Source organism: Cryptomeria japonica, chromosome 9 (genome assembly GCF_030272615.1).
Source record: "Cryptomeria japonica chromosome 9, Sugi_1.0, whole genome shotgun sequence".
Lineage (NCBI taxonomy): Eukaryota > Viridiplantae > Streptophyta > Pinopsida > Cupressales > Cupressaceae > Cryptomeria > Cryptomeria japonica.
Genome location: NC_081413.1, coordinates 178833918 through 178857617, shown reverse-complemented (window position 1 = coordinate 178857617; position 23700 = coordinate 178833918). Strand labels below are relative to the sequence as shown.

At 35.5% G+C, this 23700-nt stretch overlaps 2 protein-coding genes across 2 annotated transcripts; both read right to left on the bottom strand.

Moving 5' to 3' along the window:
* Positions 1-14217: 14217 nt before the first annotated feature.
* Positions 14218-15374, bottom strand: LOC131038555 (ethylene-responsive transcription factor ERF024-like). Its single transcript, XM_057971034.2, has one exon. It carries the CDS (start codon positions 15050-15052, stop codon positions 14429-14431), a length of 624 nt encoding a protein of 207 aa, XP_057827017.1. The 5' UTR covers positions 15053-15374; the 3' UTR covers positions 14218-14428.
* A 4288-nt stretch (positions 15375-19662) lies between these two features.
* On the bottom strand, positions 19663-20756 carry LOC131038550 (ethylene-responsive transcription factor ERF024-like). Its single transcript, XM_057971023.2, has one exon. The coding sequence runs from the start codon at positions 20438-20440 to the stop codon at positions 19799-19801; it is 642 nt and encodes a 213-aa protein (XP_057827006.1). The 5' UTR covers positions 20441-20756; the 3' UTR covers positions 19663-19798.
* Positions 20757-23700: the final 2944 nt, after the last annotated feature.

Genomic DNA, 23700 nt, shown 5'->3' with positions numbered 1-23700 from the left:
ATTTTACAAAAGGCTTTTGGGCCTACCCGGTTAAGCGCTACAGACTTGTCAAATATGTGAGTAATCAACAAATGTTTGACCTATCTAATAGCATAGACTGCTCGGTTAGATCCTTGATAGCTCATTCTTAATGCACTCCCGCATTACTTCGGTCTTCTACACATTCATATTCTTTTCAACTCCTCAACCACCTTAAATCCTAGCAACAACATAAACCCTTTCAGCAACAGCCTAAAACCCTAGACATGATGTCCTTTTAAAGGAATCTGATTTCATGTCGGTCCAATAGGATTACATTTCAATTTCCTAGGTTCAATGAATCTAGACATACTCAGTAACACGACACAAGAAGCACCGCCAGTGTGTTGGCATCGTCAAAAAATTGATGGATTGGTAACTTATCACAAAATGTCGGTTGGTAACTCATCACAAAGTATTACCGGTTCATACAAAAAGCCGGTTTCTGGTTTGACAAAAATGAAGACTGGTAGAAATGTGTTATGCCTCTTTAATCCCTCGTACTGCTTGAGGTCAACATGTCGCTTTAGACTGATAAACACATTCTGCAAAACATCAATAGTCTAATGACTATAATACAACATACCTACAACATACCAGTTGGAACAAATACCGGTTGTGCTCTAACTCATACATATAAAGAGGATCTTAATGCAAGTGTGTGTCCATCAATGAAAATCACAACATGAACATCAAAAATGTCAGCAATCTCCTTGTTTGGCATTGATGGCAACACTTAGGAAAATAAAATTTTGACATCTAAGTATTTTACAACAAAATCATGCCATTAGCAAAATTGCTCCCCCTAAGCATATACACTATCCCTTAATCAATACAATGTATAGCAATTTTGCATACAGAGCATAAACATTGAGATATCAAAGCATATAGCAAAATTTTAAGTACCAGATACTTCTCCCCTAGACTTCTCCAAAATAGAATACTTCTCCCCCTTTGCCAACAATGACAAAGTACCGCTAAACAACCCCGTTTCCATTTCATATATAAAAATAATAAAAGTTTATGGCAATAAGGAATAGTACTTGTCAAAAATAGATTTATAGTCCTGCAAGAATTGCTTCATTGATAGAGACCAGGACTCAAGTAGGGAGGTGGCCACTTCTTTCTTTGTTTGCATCTGGGAGACCTGTTCTTCCATGGCATCAACTATGCTCATCTCCTGTGTAACTGTCAAGGCATCCAGGTTCAGATAACACTTCTGAAGAATTTGCAGACGTGGAAGTAAAACTAGTTAAAGCTCCTACAAATCTCTAGACCATGTGCTAATCTCCTGCTCCATTTTGGTGGACTGGATATGAAACCGGTGAACGCTTTACCCATAAGTTGTGAAGGAATCATAGGGTGGCTTGAATGTGCTCAAGTAAGACTGTAAGTCTATTTGAAGCTTTTGCTTCTCAACTAGCACATCATCATAGAACAAATGGGGTTGGCAAATTTTACTAAGTAGTAGATTTCCCTCATCCAAAGCATCCCTTATATCCTTTTGGTCTTTCTGCAATTCAGACCGGAGCACATTCAACTTCTTTACCAGAGCAATGTTAAGAGCTTTTTGATGCTCTTTCTTGACATTTGCCTCAGCTGCTTCTTCCAGGCTCTGCACCTAATCATCCACTACTATGCATAGTAGCTTAAGCTTTGCTAGTGATGATTTAGTGTTGGGAAGATTTGTACCAGGTAGAAAATCAGTAAGTGTGTCCATAGCTGCTTGAATTATGTTCTGCTCCTTCTTCCTTCGAATGATTTCAAGGCACTCTTGAGCAACCTTGATGCTTTTTATTAGCTCCGATTCACTTGCAGACTAGAGAGGTCAGCCAATTTGGCTTGATTCCCGGTTGCCTTCGGAGTCTCCATTTGGGTGCTCTTCGTCGCTTCTCCTGCCTTGTCCTCTTCGCTTTCTTCTTCTCCGCTTCTATCCTCTTCTCTGCTTTCTTGTCCTCCTCAACCTTTTTCTTTTCTGCTTCCTTCTTCTTCTCCTATTCCTTATCTTCTTTTTCCTTCTTCTTCCTATCTGCTTCCTTCTTTTTCTCTTGTTCCTTATCCTCCTCTTCTTTCTTTTTCTTTTCATCTTCTTGCTTCTTTTTCTCCTTTTCATCCTTCTTCTACTTCTCCTCTTCATTCTTCTTCTTCTTCTCCTCTTCCTTCTTCTTTTTCTCCTTTTCATCTTTTTTCTTTTTCTCTTCTTCCTGCTTCTTCTGCTTCTCTTCTTCATCCTTTTTCCTCTGCTCTGCCTCTTCCTTTGCCGCTTCCTATCTTCCCTTGGCTTTCTTCTCCTATTCAGCCTGTTGCTCTTGTCCTGTTGCCTCAGATGGTATTTCCTGAGTAACATCTTCTTCATCCAGGGCATCGACATCAATAGTGTTGATTGGTTCATCAACTAGGTTTCCTTCATCATCAAATGCTTCATCCGGTTTGGATATAACTGGTTCTTTCTCAGCTTGTTGGTTGGCTTCAACCAATCGATGCATCTTTAGAGCATCTAGAGCATGAGTGTGTGTATCCTTGAGCACTTCCTTACCTTTTTTTTCTAGTAATAGGAGTCTTCTTCTTCTCATGAAGAAAAGACCTTTGTATTTGTTCATTACATCGAACAATTTTGAATTTGATACATCAGGAAAGTGTTCAGCAAAAACTTTTTCTCATTTCCAGTTCCTGTTCTATGGCAATGTGCCATTTATTGTCTAAGGACTTATACAAAGAATCCAGTGTTTCAGATCTAATTTCTGAAGGGGACCGGTCATTAATACATAAATATTGAATTATTTCTTTTTCCACTGCCTCCTTTTCATCATCATTCAAGTCATCAAAATAATCAATTAAATCATTCAATACTTTTCTCCTAATGTTTTTGATAGTTCTTTGACAATGTATCAAAGGTTTGTAGGAGGAGATATCTATATTTATCGATGTTGAAGATGTCGGTTTATTCTTTGTCTTCTTGCTTGTCTGTCTCGCCTTCTTGGGCTTCTCCTCAGACACAGTTTCTTCTGAGTCCGGAGAGTTGCTTTTTGTCTTCCTTTTCCTCTCGAAGACTTTAGCCGGTGTTGCTTCCGGTTTATTTTTGGCTGGTGACCACTTGGTCACTTTTGGAGTTGTAGTAGTAACCAGTGTTGATGCTGCAGGCACTACCTTTGCCTTCTTCACTGCCGGTTCTTTCTCTTTCACTGCTGGTGGTTCCTCAGCCGGTGCTATCCTCTCTAGGTAGGTGTCAGTTCCCTTTGCCTTAGGATCAAGCGATGAGGCAATAAGGGTAGAGGTATACCCTTCCAGCATGTCGTACATCACCTCATAGCCCATTGGCTCCACTTCTTCCATTCTAGGCTCAACAACCTCCATTATGCATTTGTCCACCTAGATGGTGAAACAGATGTAATCTTCATATTTCTTGACGATATCACCTGAGATCCTCATCCTTTGGCTCATTTTTCATCTGAACTCATCAAAATACTTGTTCATAACTTCAGGATAACTGATTCCCACTGCTTGTAAACTTTCCTTTATCTGTTTGGTAACTGGTTGGTCCACAGACCACTGAATGTCTCCCACTCCTGGGAAGTATCCTTGAAAGTAAAAGAACAACCCAGCCAATAGTTGTCCAAAATTGAACCTCAGTGCATTATCTTGTTTGATTGATTTTAGGTTCAATAGGAGTTGCCTCTGCATATCAGTGCATAGATCAAATGATGCATCCTCCTTTATCATCCGGTAAGTGGCATTTACCGCTGCAACAGATACAAAGTTAATCTTGCTAGCTGAGAATGTCTGGTATCCAATCACTAGACACACATACTTCACCAGATCATCCTTGATTGAATTGACTATCATGCCACGTGAGTCACTCACTGAACCGATGAGCTTGGACATTTCAGTTTTGCTAACAGTCCTTAGGGCTGGTACTTCCCCTGTATTGCAGAAACCGGTGACTGCATGAATTGTCTGCGGCGTGATATCATGCATCCTCTCCAGGTAAATTTTGTCACCATGGACTCTGCTCAAAATGATCCTTATATGATCCTCTGTAAAGTCTTCCAGGAAGTATACAATATTATGGAGTTTCTTCTTCTCCAAGATACTATACTCCGGTTTGATTTTCTTATCCTTTCCACAAAACAGACCTAGTTGTGAGTGGATGGCTAGAGACCCTAGGTCTTCAATCTTGCAATCTATGTAGTCAGAAATTCCCTCTTCTACTATCACTCCAGCTGGAACTTGTGATAGGGCATTATACTTTGACTTCCATTGAATAAAACTTTCAGACTCAATAGATGCACTAGAACTGGTATGATATGTGGAAGTCATTGTAGAAATTTTAAGAACTTAAGAAATACCTTTTAAAAACATGCGAATTTAGGGCTTTCCGATTCTCCTTCACTCCTCACTTCGTCAGTAGCTGAATCACCACTTTGTGTTCTCCACTTGACCGTTTTCTATTTTGAATTTGAATCTCCTTCGCGGTTTCTCAATTTCTCCAAATCTCTGCTCAAATCGCCTTTTCGTCGCTCTGCTCTTTGAAAAACTTTTCTTCACTCGAAAACTGATAGTGAGAAATGATTTCAAAAATGCTTTTAAACATAGTCCTCACCTACCATCATTAATGCTCCTCCATTAGGGCATAAACCCTAATTTGCCTTTTTACCATTTCTGGTCTTTTGCCAAGAAATAGGTATCACATACCAGTTAAGGTCTTTTGTTGGTATAAACCGAGGGTTCGAAAACATTTTGTCGTTTGCTCCCCCTAAGCCTTTTGAAGCTTAGTTTGCTGGTTCCGATATTTCCACACTAGGTGCAAAAACTGGTTCCTCTTCCAACATTACTGGTTTCCTCTTCAAGGTTTTGTTCATGTTCACTTGAACTGTTTCAACATCAATTCCTCCTTCTGGAGTGACCAGTATATCATTAGATATACTCTTTTTGCTTCTGCAGAATCTTGCAATGTGACCCGGTTTGTTTTAGTGATAGAAAACCAATCTAGGTGCTCTCCAAGGTCCATTGTTCATGTTTTCATCCTTCTTTCTGCATGTTGCACTAGTGTGACCATGACCATGACAGATCATACAATTTTCTCTCCATCCAGTTGCTGCTTGATAGCCACCACTTCTTGGTTGATGATTGAAGACATTAAACCAGTTGTGATTCTGGTTCACAAAAGATTCAGGACCAACTCCTTGGGTCCTCTGAGGATATCTTCCAGTGTCATTCATGACAGACCTGCATTCAAATCCTTTATGCCCATACTTGTTGCATGCATAACAATGACCATTGAACTTATTGGATCTAGGTACATTATTAATAAAGTAAGGAAAATTATTGTAGGCTTGTCTCCTACATACATTGGTAGTGTGTCCTTTAAGACAGTTAAAGCAAACAGGTTTGAATTTTTGCTTACCTTTTCCTTTGAATGCCAGTTGCTTCTTTGATGCTTCAGCATTTGTTCCTGAGGATTCTCCTTCCTCATGTCTAGAGAAACCAAGTCCATTGGTATTCTTTAACGGTCTAGCCAACTCAAGCTTTTTCTCTAGCTTGACAGTACTTTTGCTAAACTTAGCAAGTATTTCCTTTGACTCAGAGAGTTCTTTGGAAATAGAAGCATTTGTTTCCAACAAATTTTCATTCTCAGAGATGGCAGTGTTTAGTTCTCCTTGCATGTCTTCCTTTTCCACCTTGCTTGCATGGAGTTGAGCATTTAGGGCACTCATCTCTTGTTTCAACTTGGAGATCTCACAATCTCTTTCTTTCACTAGGTCTTCAGTTTTTCTCCAGTTCTCAAGCTCTTGACACATCCGAATAGTCAGTCCTTCCAACTCCTTTCTCAGGTTGGAGTTTGATTCATTCAACTTATTTACTTCTGCAATTAGGGCTTCCATGTCTGCTTCATCTACAGAACTATTTTCAGATAGCTCCATCAGCTTTTCTGCATGTTCTCTCATTTTTGCTTGAGATGCCTTGTATTTGACCATAAGATCATCATAGGCTTGCTCAGACTGAGTGAGCCATTGAGTAAGTTCCCTCAAGGTGTATTCCCCCATATCTCTTTCCAAGTGGTTAAACTTATATAAAGGTTGGCTCTGATACCAATTGATGAATATTAAGAGGGGGGGTGAATTAGTATACCGAAAAACATTGCACTTGAACACTTAAACAGTCTAAAGATAAACCGATAAAACAGTTTAACAGACAGACCGGTTATCACACATGCAAACCAAAATGCAAATAAAGCATTCACCCACAAAAGCAATACAACCATAACACAAGATTTTTGATGTGGAAACCCAAATGGGAAAAACCACAATGAGATGGAACTCATAAGCCACTATCCGCAGAATAGAAACCAGACTGGTTAAGGTCAGACTAGTTAAGGTCTTACAACGTTCTTTACCAGAACAGATCCTCTTAGGAATCTCAATCTCTATTAGGAGATAAGTCCGATCAAGGAATACCTTGCTAGAGGATTTTAGATTCACAGAGGTGAACCACCTTGTTAGAGGATTTTACAAAAGGCTTTTGGGCCTACCTAGTTAAGGGCTACAGACTTGTCAAAGATGTGAGTAATCAACAAGTGTTTGATCTATCTAATAGCATAGACTGCTCGGTTAGATCCTTGATAGCTCATTCTTAATGCACTCCTGCATTACTTCAGTCTTCTACACATTCATATTCTTTTCAACTCCTCAACCACCTTAAATCCTAGCAACAACATAAACCCTTTCAGTAACAGCCTAAAACCCTAGACATGATGTCCTTTTAAAGGAATCTGATTTCATGTCGGTCCAATAGGATTATATTTCAATTTCCTAGGTTCAATGAAACTAGACATACTTAGTAACACGACACAAGAAGCACCGCCAGTGTGTTGGCACAATCAAAGAATCAGTGGATTGGTAACTCATCACAAAATGCCGGTTGGTAACTCATCACAGAGTATTACTGGTTCATACAAAAAGCCAGTTGTCGGTTTGACAAAAATGAAGACTGGTAGAAATGTGTTATGCTGCTTTAATCCCTCATACCGCTTGAGGTCAACATGCCGCTTTAGACTGGTAAACACATTCTGCAAAACATCAATAGTCTAATGACTATAATACAACATACCTACAACATACCGGTTGGAACAAATACCTGTTGTTCTCTAACTCATACATATAAAGAGGATCTTAATGCAAGTGTGTGTCCATCAATGACAATCACAACATGAACATTAAAAATGCCAACAGAAATAATCTCACAACTTTAATCCTAGCTATCGGTGCAAAGGTTTCATCTTAATCAATTCCTTCCTTCTGAGAATATCCTTTACAAACCAATCTATCTTTATTCCTCACAACTTGTCCATCCTCATTCAATTTATTCCTAAAAACCCATTTAGTTCCAATAAAATTCTTATTTATAGGTCGGGGAAGTAAAGTCCATGTGTTATTCTTTTCTATCTGATCTAATTCTTCTTCCATAGTTTTCATCCAATATTCATCTTTACAAGCTTCAATTACAAATGTCGGTTCAACTTGAGAAATAAAACATAGCTCATTAGCTGTCAACCTTCTTCTTGTCATCACTCTTTTTCTTTTGTTTCCAATGATCTAATCTTTAGAATGATTCAACCTTACATACCTAGGAGTCTTCTGATTTTCTGTTCCTTTGTCCTGATCTTTAGTTTCTGTTGAATTTTCTGATACTGTTGGAGTAACTGGTTCAACATTTTGTTCCGGTATAGGGGTAAAAGTACAAAGCTGTGTCACACTTTTATAAAGGAAATGTCCAATGCTGATTTAGCTTTTTAAATTAAATCAATAGAAAGTGAAATATATGTTTTAAATTTTTAAATGATGTAAACTAATCAAATTTATATTCTTATGTCTATTTTAAGTTTGTAATTTTAACAAAAATTTAAAAAATTATTTGAGTATAGTTTTTTATAAAGTAAACACTATAATTTAGTTGCTGAAAAAATGTTGAAATTCAAGTTATACAAGCCACCGCACTTTATTTAGTAAAATTTAATTTGTTTTCTTGAATTTTTTTTTGTATATTAATAACTTGAAACTTTAGTGCATGGATATATTGTTTACTATTTTATATAAATATATATTTTTTATTAAATTTGAAAAGTTGCCTGTGCTGAAATATAACTGTTTCCAATTTCCACCACCTTTTTTCTTAATTATTTATCCAAATCATAAAATAATTATATCATCTTGACATAGACTCTTTTCTCTACTGCATCATATTTTTTTATATTTTTTTTAATAAATTTTAGTATTTTTCTTTGACAAGATAATCAACCTTATATTTTAGTGTTGATGACCTACTTTCAATAAAAATAAAATATAAAACATAAAAACTAATTAAAATATTAAAAGATATATATTTTGGAAAATTCACTTATAGATCTATAAAAGAGTATTTTTACATTTCAAAAAAAATATCATTTATAAGAGTAGGAGTTGTTGAAACATCAAGCTTTTTTTTTTGTAATTAGACCAAAAGTAGTATAAAATATACATTTAGTAGACACTTCCAATTGGAAAAGTTGTGGCCCATATATAACTTAGCTATAATGAATCTATATAGACCATATGTTTGGCTAAAATTAATTTTTAGTTAGAATTGCTTAAATTCACTTGTGCTGATAAGTTAGCCTGAAACGTGACACAGCTTTGTGCTTTTACCCATAGGTGCTACCGGTTTAGTTATGATCATTTCCACTACCGGTTCTCTCTCATAAGTTTTGATTTGAATTCAGTTCTTCTCATCTACTTTGACGTTTGTGCTCTCCACAATTCTCTGCAATCTTTTGTTATAACATCTATATGCTTTGCTTTCATTAGAATATCCAAGAAATATTCCTTCATCACATCTAGGATCAAACTTTCCAATGGAATCATCTCTTTTGATATAACATTTACTACCAAAGATTCTGAAATACTTAACTGTCGGTGTATGACCAAATCATAACTCATAAGGTGTCTTATCGGTATCTCCTTTGATATGAACTCTATTGAATGTGTATATTGTCAAGCTTACAGCTTCTCTCAAGTAGATATGAGGCAGATTAGCTTCCATCATCATAGTTCTAGCTGCATCCAAGATAGTTTTGTTCTTCCTTTCCACAACTCCATTCTGCTGAGGTGTCTAAGGTGCGGAAAACTGTCTCCTTATCCAATTCTTCTCACAATAGTTGTTAAATTCACCGGATGTGAATTCTCCACCCTGATATGACCTTAAGAATTTAATCTTCAATCATGTCTTTGTCTCAACTTTAGCTTTAAATATTTTAAACTGTGCAAATACTTCAGACTTCTCCCTTAGAAAAGTAACCCACATCATTCTAGAATAATCATCAATGATTAGCATGAAATATCTATCACCCTGAAAACTTTTGATTCTAGCAGGACCACAGAAATCAGTATGAATAAGATCAATAACATCATTAGATTTGTCTTGTATACTCTTAAAAGAAATCCTGACTTGTTTTCCCATTTGACATTTCTTACATACAGAATTATAGGGCTTTACAATCTTAGGTATACCTCTAACTACCTTAGTAGAACTGATCTTCACAATGCAATCAAAATTCACATGACACAACCTCTTATGTCATAGCCAACTCTCATCAATTTGTGCAATCAAACATGTCTTCTCACTAGAGTTCAAATGAAAGATTTTAAATCCTGACTTGTTTTCTCATTTGACATTTCTTACATATCGGATTATAGGGCTTTACAATCTTAGGTATATCTCTAACTACCTTAGTAGAACTGATCTTCACAATGCAATCAAAATTCACATGACACAACCTCTTATGTCATAGCCAACTCTCATCAATTTGTGCAATCAAACATGTCTTCTCACTAGAGTTCAAATGAAAGATTTTAATTTTAGTCTGTGTACCGGTTGCAATTTCCAAACCAGATCTATTGATAATCTTGCATTTTACATCCTTGAACTGTAACTGAAATCCCTTATCCACCAATTGTCCTACACTCAAAAGATTATGCCTTAAACCTTCAACATAATAAACATTATCAATGTTATGCTTACCGTCCAATGATATTGTTCCTTTTCCCTTGATCATGCATGCTTTGTCATCTCCAAATCTAACTAGACCACCATCAAATTCTTGCATAGATAAGAACTTCCTTTTATCTGCAGTCATATGATGTGAACATCCATTGTCAATTATCCATTCATCCTTGTTTTCAAATTTAGCAGCAAGGGCCTTCTCTTGAGGTACCAGATCATCTTCCTTGATAGCCAAAAATACCCATTCCTTTCCATTGTCAGATCCACTAGCTGAATCTTGTGTCAGTTCATCATCAGAATCAGGCACACCTTCCTCATCCGCATAGTAGCATGATTTGTCTTTGTTTTTCCTATACTTATGCTTCTTCTGATAATCATGGTTAGGCCTGAAAGATCTTCTAGCTCTTTCTTCAAATCTTGAATTGCTTTCAGGACATCTATATGCAAATGACCTATCTTATTACATGCAAAGCATTTAAAGGGTGATTTTCTTTCATACTTACTTCTTGTCAGTCCTTTAGGTACTCTTCTAGCAAATAAGGCTTCAAGTTGCTTAAACTCTTCATCTTTTTTCTTCATATCCTCTAGATCCTTCGCATATAAATCTTTCCAATCACTCTTGCTAGTAGATGATGTAGATGCATGAAAAGCAGGTTCAAATTTAACAGCTTCAAAAGGTCCAAATTCCTCAAGTTCAAAAGAAGATAATTTCCCAACCAAGGTATCCCTATTATCAAAGTTGTTTGCCATAGTTCTAAGCTCATTAATTTTAGTAGCCTTCATCTTATAAGTCGATGGCAAATATCTTAGTACTTTAGAAACTATTTCATCTTCACTTAGAGATTCACCACAACATTGATTTCTCAAAACAATCTCATTTACTCTCTCCATAAAAAAAGTAATCCTTTCATCTTCTTCCATCTTCATATTTTCATACCTTACCTGGTAACTATCAAGTTTAGCAATTTTAACAATAGGGTCACCTTCATTTAGAGTCTCCAATTCATCCCATATAGCCTTTGTTGTTGATTTGTCAGTTAGTCCCATAATTTGCTGATCAGAAAGTGCATACAAAAGGGTTTCTCTAGCTCTACAATCATTCTCAAGCTCTTTATCCAGACCAGCCGGAGGAGGATTGTCAGATGCCAAATTAAATGATGTAACACCATTCTCAGTGACCTCCCAAATCTCCTTTCCAAGACATTGCAGATGAGTCTCCATGTGAATCTTCCATACCATGTAGTTTGTTCCATCAAGCCTAGGAGTTTCTCTCCGGAAAACAATAGATGAACTAGATGAACTTGAACTGCTAGATGCCATAGGATCTTCCTCAAGCGGTTAAGCTTCTGCATAGAGGACCAAGCTCTGATACCAATTGTTAGACAACTCAGATAACCAGAGGACAACTAAGAGGGGGGGTGAATTAGTTGTCACTAGATTATAGAACTTTAAGCATTTAAATCCTTATTATTGGAACACATAAACTTAATACCAGAATGCATAAACCAAATACTGGAATGACTAATAAAGTATTTAAACATAAATATAAATCAACGAACAGTTACCATCCATCCATAACATATGACACCAAGATTTGTATGTGGAAAACTTGGTAAAGGGAAAAACTACGATGGGAAGCCTACCCACAGTCAAATAATACTTCTATAGTAAGTATGTGATTACAATATGAGGGGCTTGCACATGCAGGAAGGCCAACAACCTAAAGCTGTGATTTCAATTTGATTGAATTAAAGATCCTTTGCATGAAATATTTATGTGTAATGAATCAGGAGTTTTCATTGAGGAAATTGGTGGTTTGAGAAAGAATTGTTGTCATTTTAGAAATCAACTTGGTGCATCAACTTCTAGAACAGTTTAAATTTTCAGTTTTTCCAATCATTTCTTACTCTTTTCCATACCCTTCATTAGTTTTAGGAGGTATTCAAAGGGAGCTAGCCCATAACCCGGAGATTTGTTTCTCTTTCTGAGCTCACCCACAACTCAAGATTTGTTTCCATGTTGCACAAGATCGCTAAAGTACTGGTATCGATTTGATTGGTGGAAGTGATTGCATCCTTCGTGACAACAATTGTCACATTAAGAAGTTAATGCTGACTAATTCTTGAAGCATACCAACTCATTTTTTTAAAGAAGTAATTATTGCACTTTTGTACTTGAAACAACCAATCCAATTGAATTTTGCATAAATGTAGAATAGTTTCTTATAATGATAACATGGACACTACCACAGATAACTAATACACATTTATATAAAATATCAAAACACATAAATATAGACAAACTAATCTTATAAAATTAAAATAAAATAACAAGAAATATTTCTAAACAATGCAAATTACCCCAACTTTAAAGTTTCTTACATCACATACATTCTCTTATAAAAAAAACATATTAAAACACTAACACCATTTTAATAAAATATGATATGTAATATTAAAGTGAAAAAACCTTGTCAATAGTGGCCTTTCAATTTTGTGGTGAGACCTTAAAAGTTTTACTACTCAACTAAAGCTATTTATAATCAATAAAAAATGGATAGTTGTTAAGTGTGAATCTTTTCTTGTTGTTGGTTCATCTATTTAAGAGAACATCCCAAATATTCTCACGTTATTATTATCCATAAAACTAAGTTCAAGTTAATTATTGAAAGAGTTTGAAGCGTGGTTGAATTTCATAGTTTATGTAATGCCATTTCTTTGTAGTATACACACATTAAAGGACACTCCACATCAATCATAAATTCTTCTAAAGGTCTTTTGATATTTTTAAAAATTAATCATAAGTGTGATTTTAAATAATTAAATGTTTCTTTCAAAATGTCAAGACTATATAAATTATTGATTGTTCATTTAATTTTTTAATACTTAGAATTCAATCAACCAATATAAAATTATTTATATTTATTTTTAAATATTAAACATTTCAATATTCTTTCTAAAATAGGTTAATTTGTTCACATTACTAAAATATTTTTATGACTTTGAATAATTTAAAATCAATCAATTAATTATCTATGATTAAATTTGATGATATTTATAAAATTCAAAAATTTATAGTTGATTTTTTTTTTATTAATTTAAGAGTCAAACACAACCAAATGTTTAAGACAGGTTTCATGATATAAATCTATCTATTCATATTATTACAATATTTTTTGTGACTTTGAACTATTTTATTATCATTTACTAAAATTGATGATATTTATAAAGTTTGAAAGTTTATAGTTAATAATTTTTTTATCAATTTAGCTTATTTTGGTTAACAGGTATTGTTCAAAATTTTAAAGAGCAATTTATGGAACTAATGGTCCCAATATTATTTTTTCAGCTTATTTTTAATTAGTCAACTTAAATTATTTTGTTCCATGAGTAGTAAATTACTTGAATACTATTAATAATAATTTGTGCAGATAAATCTTAATCTTAGAGGGGAAAATTGAAATCAAATATAAAAATAGAGGCAAAGAAATTTGTGGAAACATGTAACATTTTTTTTAATATGCCTTATTTTTTCCATTGTCTATTTTCAATTTTTTTTATGAAAGTCCAGCAAGCACGACAGCCCAACAAAGACATGAAGCATGATTGCTCTACAAAATAGAAAAAAGATTTTAAATTATCCATTTTTATAATTTAAAATTTAAATGAACCACTCAAAATATATATTTTTTTTAAAAAAAGAAAGAAAGAAAAAAGACGACTAGCATGAGAACATAAGACAATAACCCATAAATTATTCATTCAAACCACAAATACCGCACCACTGTTTAAAGCGTTCCATTAGGAAGGTTAAGCGGAATGTATTTACAAGTGTTTGAAAAGTGCGTATACATTTCGAAAGCATGTTTCGATTTTTTTAGTAAATATAAAAATAACAGGTAAAATCATAAAAGTTAAATGTAAAGAATTTCGTATTTTGTTTTGATCTCAATATTCAATCGTTCCGCACACTGCCCAGAACATCTCCGTGACACAGGTAAAAACAGCTTTCTGGGTCAGTTCAATCGAATTCGATTGTGGTTTTAGATTATGGGTCCATTTTTTATTCACTGCTCATCGTCTGAAATTAAATTCCAGATCGCAAGATTAACATACCGATTTCTCCCCAGTAAAATGAAAAAGAAACAAAAGCACGAGCAAAAAGGAGTTGAATTTCGTGGTCGCATACTTGTATTTATGCAATTTTGTTGTATGATACAAATTACCAAATGGGGAAATCTCCCTAACTAACCACATTATGCCTGTAATGGAGCCGAATGGATCGGCCAATGCATTCCGTACTTTAAACTAAGCCAGTACAGTTAGTAACTATAATCTGCAGTAACCAAAGTTAGAAAAAGACTCTCTGTAATCACTCAATAATTCCAGAGGGAATAAAGAAGCTCCACTGATTTACTCTCCTCCTCGTATTCATGCATTCGAGGGGGTGTGAGAAGAAGACCCTCCGCCATACTCAACATCATATTGGGCGACTCAAACATCGAATCTGCCCACGAATCAACTTCGCCCATTGACTGCATTGTATCAGCCTGTTGGGCCTCCCCATTGCTCGATTCACACCAATTTTGTTTCTCAATTTCTTCTTCTGGGGGATCTGAGGAATGGGTTTCGGAGTATGAAGAGTGAGGATAAAGTAAAAGCAGTTTGTGCGCATCGAATGAAGCCGCAGCCTCCAAAGCAGCGGATTGGATATCGCGACAATGAGTTTGAGTGGGGCGGGGCAGAGTGTGGGCAGCGTGAGGAAAATTGAGCAGAGCAGAATGGCCCTTCAAACACAGAGCAGCCACGTCGTAGGCGCGAGCGGCTTTGTGAGGACTGTCATATGACCCTAGCCATATTCTGTTCTTCTTCTTGGGCTCCCGAATTTCAGACACCCATTTTCCCCAACTCCGACGGCGCACCCCTCTGTACTTTAACTCCTCCTTTCTCTCTTCTCTTTCATCCAAGGCCTCGATCGGTTTTTCACTTGGCGAAGCCATAGCAGTTAATAAAATGGCTGCTTCTCAAATACAGCCGTAGTTCCAAGATTCATGAAATTCATTCTACTAATATACTGAAAAACTTGTGGCCAAGGAATGATCGCAGGTGGGACGGCATTGCTATTAATTACCCAGTGCCTGTCCTCATCGAAAAAAGGAGATGGATAGTGAATTTGCTGGTGTAGGCTACAACTGGCAGTGCGCTTTATAATTTGGGGGCAGTAAGACAGTAGATAATAGTGCCCAGGATTTCGACACTTCAAAGCCTCAGCTGGCTGGATTGAGACGACAGATTTATAGGGGCATATGTGGTGCAAAATATTCACATCAGTCATTCTGATGTTTTTACTTTAAATTAATTATTTAGTTTCTAGAGATGGAAGTGTATATTTTATATTTGTAAAGACGAAAGGTGTATATTTTATATTGTTTTTAGATATGATTTATAATTATGATTGTTTTTTATTAGTTTGAATCTTAATTATTTTTTAATTTATTTCATATGTTTAAATTTGAGTCTAATGTACTTCGATATTCTCTAGTATTTTGTTCATATCATTTGTTTCTATTGGATAGTAGTACATTACATTGATTTCTCGACCTAAACAAGATTATGCACAATAGCACCCTTCAAATCTTTTTTTTTTTTTCCTTTCTTGATCTTATCGTCCACTTAACTTATTCTTACATGTTTTCCCTTCCACACTCCCCTTCAACCAAGGGCATCATTATCTCTTTCTTGTGATCTACCTCCCCACTCTTCACCTCTAGTACAACATCAGAGATGTCTATAGGGCCACCATAATGGACCCATAGCCATTTCCATATTTAACTTCTCTCTCCCATGTACTCCATCCATTGCAATTTACCTCACTCCTGAATTAGCTTATGCAAATAAATAACTCAAGGAAATACATAAAACTAGTTGTTCTTGCTTGTTTTCACACTTCTTGATTTGCACAACAATTATTATAGTATCCCTTGATGTATCATTCTTTAATGGTGCTTAGGACACTTTGTTTTGACACATATACTAGTCAAATGCATTCCTTAAACCAAGAAAATATTTGACTAGTGTGTGTGTGTATGTGTGCGCGCGCGTGATTATACTATCTTAATCAAGTTCTTCTATGACACTTTAAGCCATTAGATATTTGATTGGTTTCATTCATTAGCTCATGGCTCGCTACTCTCATTTCTCTAGTGTAGTGCATGTATTTGTACATAATTTTGAATTCAACATGTACTCTACTATCAATATTACACAATTGGTACAATGCGGCCAACATACCAATGTATGTGTTAAAGATTACATATTTCACTTTCTTTCATTAGCTGTTAAAACATGCACTTTTACCCTTCTTGATTGTCAACTTTGATCAATCTTTATGGATAATATTGGGAGAAAATAATGGGATCATCCTTAAAGGAAATACTCTTTATATTCCCCCCCATGTTATTTAAATCTTCCATTCTCCTATATCACATTTCCAACAAAACTCTAGACCACCCTAGTTCCAACTACTCCATTGGACACTTCAATCTTGTATTGCTATCTTCTTTCTTCAAATTAATAATATATCCCCTCCTCCTCTTCTCACTACATAATTCTTCATCTTATCTACTCAAATATTCTAACATTCTCTATGTTACTTCCCAATTTATTTCCCAGACACAATAAAATTGAAAAACCTAACATTCCAATTCTTTATGTTTCTCTCTAAGAATTCTCTTATAGCTTCACTATAGTCTACAATTCATCGGACAATCACATTGGGGGAAAGAATCATTTTCCTAACCTATTTATTTTATTTCCTGACTCATGTTCTTGTCCTTGTTGAATGTCTTAAGTGATGTCTAACTAGATTTAAAACTTGGCTCTTCTCATTGTCCTTCCCTTGCAACTTTCTTATCCTTATCTTGAATTCATTTGTTCATCACAATCAGTTTGAGGAAGCATAAAATCTCACACACTAAAAACTACTCTCATGTTGAAACCATGCAATGGTTAAAGGGCCCAGATTAGACACATTAGTCAATTTTAAGGACCAATCAAAAGGTGATTTTACTTTGACATCCATGTATAAGGCATCCCTCTTGATTCATTTCATCACCTCTCATTATCATCCCATCGTTATGCTATCATGTCAATTCCAAGAGCAACTATGATTCAAGGAGTATCCAACTACAACAAGGCATCTTCTATTATGGACCTCAATTGTGATTTCGTGGTGGATTTTATGATGATTTGTCATTTTATTGCATCAACACATGGAGGACTTATCCTAAGAGCATTGCATTATCAGCAGAAGGTATAACCATTTCAATCAAGCATTTATATTCAAGTAATTCAATTTCAAATCTACCCTTTACCCTTTCAAGGTATGCTTTTGAAATTTCAATTTCAATTCAATTATAGGGTTAATTTCAAACCTAGGGTTTGACCTAGGAAAACTCCTATCAACAACATAATTTATCTTCTTCTATGTGTAGGTGGCAAGTTTGAAAATCAAAATTATAAATTTACACAAATCAGAAAGAGACACTTAGATCTAGCTTTTGTAGAGGTGAAAAGTGGACAACAAGGTTGCCCCACACACCTATGTCCTATGCACTAGTGTCTAGGCATTTTGGGTAGCATCTTGATCTTGAAAGTATCTTTGTTGTTTGTATCTAACACCCTGAGGACAAGGTCACTCGGAGCACCTATGTTTCACATGCCATGTCCAAGCTTCAAACACAACTCCCTCTCTACATCCGCTTTCCAAATCTGTACTTTATGTCTACATATCTAATTTGAAACTACCTATAAATGTTGATTCTTGTCAATTTCACACCATTAACCCTAGATCTTACATTCAATTCACATCTTTTCCATAACTCATTTTTAGCTCAATCAAAGAGTATTGAATTCACCTTGTGAGTAGCCCCTTTTATCGAATTGGAGGTTGAGCCTATTGAGTTCATTCTCCTTGTAATGTAGTCATTGTGAAATAGATTTAGTTTCTAGTTTGCATGCATAAAATTGTGAGCCCTATTTCCATGCATTACACAAGATTACTCCAAATTTAAGGTGCTCTTACATCATATACATGCTCTCAAAAAATAAACATATTCAAAATACTAAAACCATTTTAATAACATATAATATGTAATATTAAAGCTAAACAACTTAGTGAAAAGTGGCCCTTCAATTTTATGGTGAGACTTTAAAAGTTTAACTACTCAACTGAAGCTCTTTATAGAGAATAAAATGCATAGTGGTTAAGTGTGAACTTTTTCTTGTTGATTTAGTGCATAATAGATGGAAGAATGCATGAATCTATTCAAGAGAACATCACGAATACACTCACATTACTATTTTCTTAAAACTAAGTTCAAGCTAATTATTTGAAAGAGTTTGAAGCGTAGTTAAATTTCATAGTTTATGTAATGTCATCTCTTCTTAGTATACAAGACAATAAATATCAATCATATATTCTTCTCAAGGTCTCTTGATTTTTTTTAAAAGCAATCACTAGTGTGATTTTGGATAATTATGTTTCTTTCAAGATGAAAGTTATGGTTTTTTATATAAAAAAGATTAATTTTTCCCTTATAAACAAATTCAAAGAATGTACAATTCTTTTATACTTATTTTAATACTTGAAACTCAATGAACTATTACAAATTATTTGTATTTATTTTTAAATATTAAACATTTCAACTATTTTTTTTTAATTTATGATATTGTATATAATACAAATTAATCTAATTCCTATTATTACAATATTTTTATGAGTTGGAATCATTTTATTATCATTAAATTAAATAATTATAAAGTTCAAAAGTTTATAGTTGATAATTTTTTTATATGTTTAAGAATCAAATACAACTAAATACTTAGGGCCGGATCTCATGTAGAGTGCTTAGCTTATTTTAATTAGCGGCCACTATTTAAGATTTTCAGAAGCAATTTGTAAAGCTTGTGATCCCATGAATACTATTTTTTAATAATAAATTATTTGAACAGTATTAATAATAATATGTGCACATCAATCTTGGAGGGAAAAATAAAATAAATATAAAGAAATTTATAGTCATATGACATCTTTTTAATATGCATTTGTTTTTAATATGCAGTTGCTTATTTCAAATCGGACCTTATCCCACAGCGTATTTATAGTTTTTAAGTAATAATTGCTTCATTAAAAATTTAAAAAAATCTCAAAATTATCCTTATTCTATAATTAAAAATTTACATGGGACACTCTAATATGTCATTGTCTATCTAGTATCCAAAGTTATCATTTGATTGTGTTTTTTAAATAATTAAAAATTAAAATATATCGATTTTTTTTTTCAACTAATTGTTAAATACAATCAATGATAAATTTTGGGTGCTGGATAGACATTGTAAGCGAAAGACTAGTTTGTGGGTCAGTTCGTTTTAGATTATGGGTTCCATTTTCTATTCATTGCACATAGTCTGAAAATTAAATTCCAGATCGCTAGATTAACATACAGATTTAAGGACAATTAAGAGTAAAATGAATTGGATTTCGTGGCCGTATACTTGTATATATGCAATTCTGTCGTATGATACAAATTACCAAATGGGGAAAACTCCATAATTAACCAAAATATGTCTGTAAGGGAGCCGAATGAGTCGGCCAATGCATTCCGTACTTTACACTAAGCCAGTACAGTTAGTAACTATAATCTGCATGCAGTAACCAAAGTTAGAAAAAGACACTCTGTAATCAGTCAATAATTCCACAGGGAATAAAGAGGCTCCATTGATTTACTCTCCTCCTCGTATTCATCCATTCGAGGAGGTGTGAGAAGAAGACCCTCCGCCATACTCAACATCATATTGGGCGACTCGGCCACCAGCAAATCTGCCCACGAATCCACTTCGCCCATTGACTGCATTGTATCAGCCTGCTCATGGGTTTCTCCGTTGCTCGATTCACAGCAATTTTGTCTCTCGATATCTTCTTCAGGGGGATCTGAGGGTTGGGGTTGCAGGGAGTATGATGAGGGGGGAGAAAGTATAAGCAGTTTGTGCGCATCGAATGAGCGCGCAGCCTCCAAAGCAGCGGATTGGATGTCTTGGGGAAGAGATTGAGTGGGGCGGGGCAGAGTGTGGGCAGCGTGAGGAAAATTGAGCAGAGCGGAGGGACCCTTCAAACACAGAGCAGCAGCATCGTAGGCGCGAGCAGCTTTGTGAGGATTGTCATGTGAGCCGAGCCATATTCTGCTCTTCTTTTTCGGCTCCCGAATTTCAGACACCCATTTTCCCCAACTCCGACGGCGCACCCCTCTGTACTTCAACTCCTTTCTCTCTTCTCTTTCATTCGAAACTTCGCTTCGTTTCGGTTTGTCAGTTTCACTTGCCGAAGCCATAGCAATTACTTTGCTGCGCTGAAATAATAGCCGGAGTTCTAGGATTCTTGAAATTCCACTAATATACTGAAAAACTTGTGGCCCAGGAACGACATGGCTATTACTCGGTGCCTGTCCTCATCGAGAAGGAGGTGGATAGTGAATTTGTTGGTATAGCTTACACCTGGCAGCGCACTTTGTAATTTGTGGGCAGTAAGACACTAAATAATAGTGCCCAGGTTTTCGACCCTCGTACTAGCGCTTCAAGCCTCACCTGTCTGGATTGAGACGACAGATTTATGGAGACGATAGATTTAAAAGGGGCCTATTCTGTGCAAAATATTCGCATCAGTCATTGTGACGTTTTTACTTTACACTAAATATTTAGTTTCTAGTGTATATTTTATATTGGTAAAGATTAAGTGTATATTTATGCCGAAGGCATATTCTATATGAACAAATTCGACTAACTATGAAGATCAACGGCTCAGACTCTTTTAGAGGGGATGCAAGACGATGGGAATCATCTCCACCGTTGAATTTTTCATGTTTTTCATTCGTTGGTTTTTGGTTTTTGGTTTTCCACTTCCTTGTACCATCTCATGCGGGGATATTTTGAATAGCTATTTTGACCACTCATGTGGGGATTGTCTTTTTGCCAGGAAACCTGTGCAGGCTCCATCTATCATGGACCAAAATGATGGTCAAAGCATCCAAACACAACCTTTCCAATGCATAGCAAACAAATATCAGCCCACCCTAACAAATTGAGAGCATTTTGCCATCTAATCTTGAAGATATGTTTATTGAATTGTCTCTTCAACTCATTTGAGTCAAAAAAAATCAATTCAAGAGCTTTCAAATGACACTAACTTTGTCAAAAATGGAGTTCATTTACGGATTTCCTTCAAAATTAATAGATTAGTGCTGAACGGAATGGTGTGAAGAAGCAGAGATTTCAAACGACACAAGTTATGTCTAAAACAAAGTTCATTTGCCTATAATTTAATTTCAAAACATGGCTTGGGTTGAAATTGAATGAATGAAACGAGATATTTGGCTCTCCACATAAATTTTGTTCAAAACAAAGGTGGTTTGTTGCAACGTGAAAAAGGAGATGCAAAGCTTTCGAATGACATAAACTTTGCTCAATACGGTCTTCATTTGGTCATATTTTTATAGACATCAACATTCGCCTGAAGTAATGTAAAACACTAACATGAGATACCTGAATTGTTGAAGGGTTCAGGTGAATAGCAGCAAGTGTAGTCAGCTATCCAAGTGTGTGCTACTAGTAAAGGTTTTAAGCATTGATTGGCTGATTTATGTGGTCAATTGGTCCACATTTTGCTTTTACATAAACTATTGAAAGTTCTACAAATAAAATCCTCCCAACGGGAGTTGGAAATGCGAAAAAGGAAATAACACATGTTATGGGAAAGAGAAGGATTCGAGTTAAGAGGGACCTGCATGACCTGAAAACCTATGCAGTCAATGCTTATTGTAGGCCATTTAAGCCCACCCAAATATCATGATAGCACATAATTGTAACACCTTGTAATGAGAAAATTTAGTGTTGCTCTATTCCCATCCGTAATTGTAAGGAGATAGAAATAAAATTGCAACTCTCTCACATATATTCCATCCCTTCCCATTTCCTTCACTCCTGAATCGAATTATGTGAATAGCTAACTCAAGGAGATAGAAATAAAATTAGTTGCTCTTGCATGTTCTCGTTGTTGGACATTGTTGCTGCTATGATATGTTGTTGTCATTGATGTCAACATATTCCTGCTCCGGTGCTTCCAGATTGGTTTATTGGGATTATGGTTTGGTGTATGGAGTATTTATAGTATCATTATATTCTTTTGTATTGGTTTTGGTGATCTGAGAAGCTTAATTAATTGGTTTGCAGTTTGTTTTTTCTGATCAATGCTTTGCAGAGTTCAATATTCCATCCAGTATATACTGGTGTGATCAGATCTTGAGCTGATATTTTGGGAGATTGTTTGGGATGGTCTTGTGTATCTTCATTGCAGATGGTTTGTGATTTGGTGCTTTGCAGGTTATCTTTCTTCATGACAGTTGCTGTTGTTTGAGTATTCTTGAGGTTTAGATTTTGATCGATAAAGATTTGATAAGTGGTGTTGGTGCAGCTGTTATTGATGATTCTAACATACTTGCTGGTGTCTCCTAGTTGTGTCCTATTTGTCTTGATCATCCACATTGATTGTTGTGCGATTTTTTGGTGTTTTTGTTGATCCGGTCATGTTCTTCGTGTTATGTGGTTTTCTTGGTGGTGTAGGGTCTTGCAGTTGATCTTGGCATGATTTCCAGTGGTGATGAGCATTTGGGAATTTGATTTAGGTCCATGTTATGTCATGTATATCATTATATTGGTCCCATGGTCGATCTTTGTAGCATGTGACGTAATTTTGTAATTGTGAATTGAGGGTTGAGTCGACCTTGTTGTCAAGGTTGATGAATTGTATAAATAGGTGGTCTTGTCATGTAATTTGAGGTTGTGTCTGCATTATTAGAGAATGGTGTATGTGCGAACAAGTGATTCATCCTTCAACGTTGTGATTGAGAAGAGATTGGTGTTGCAGAGCAGACAATTGTGCTTAACTGGAATTGTCATTAGGCATTTGCATTTGCTATTATCACAGCTCATTGCTTCCGGATTGTAGTCTGAATTTTGTTGTAAGTCAGTGATGTTAGCAATTGACACTCATCTGGTTGTTGTTGATGCTTTATTATTGGTTTAGGAATGTCATTGATGGCAAATCTTCTTGAGATTACTATCCGATAATCATGGATCTCGATTTCTGGAAGAGGATGTGATGCAGAGAGTCTTGGAGCTTTGTTTGTTACACCTTCTTGAGTGACTTGACCTACTCAACCCTTCAACTACTCAAGTCCTTCCTATGGCACTTGGCAGGGGTTATGCTAATGGGACCTCCAAGGTCTGAACCTTCTTGACTTGCCTCCTAGGTATAGCCAATGTTTTTTGGTCAATCAACTCCACCACTTGAGGTTGCCACCTTAGTTACTCACACACTCCTCTCCTGGGCTCCAGCCACTCCTGCAAGGATCTTAACACACAATATCTTCCTATGGTTTCCCAATGCATCAACAAGGTGTCTTCAATGTGTTTTTAGGTTTAAGACTCACCAAATCCATCGCCTTGGCTTCTTAACCCTTATAGGTCTCTACCAAAACCTAAATAGGCCTAATTGCATTAGCCCTCCCTAGGTGCTTTTAGGGGTTTTATTTTCAAA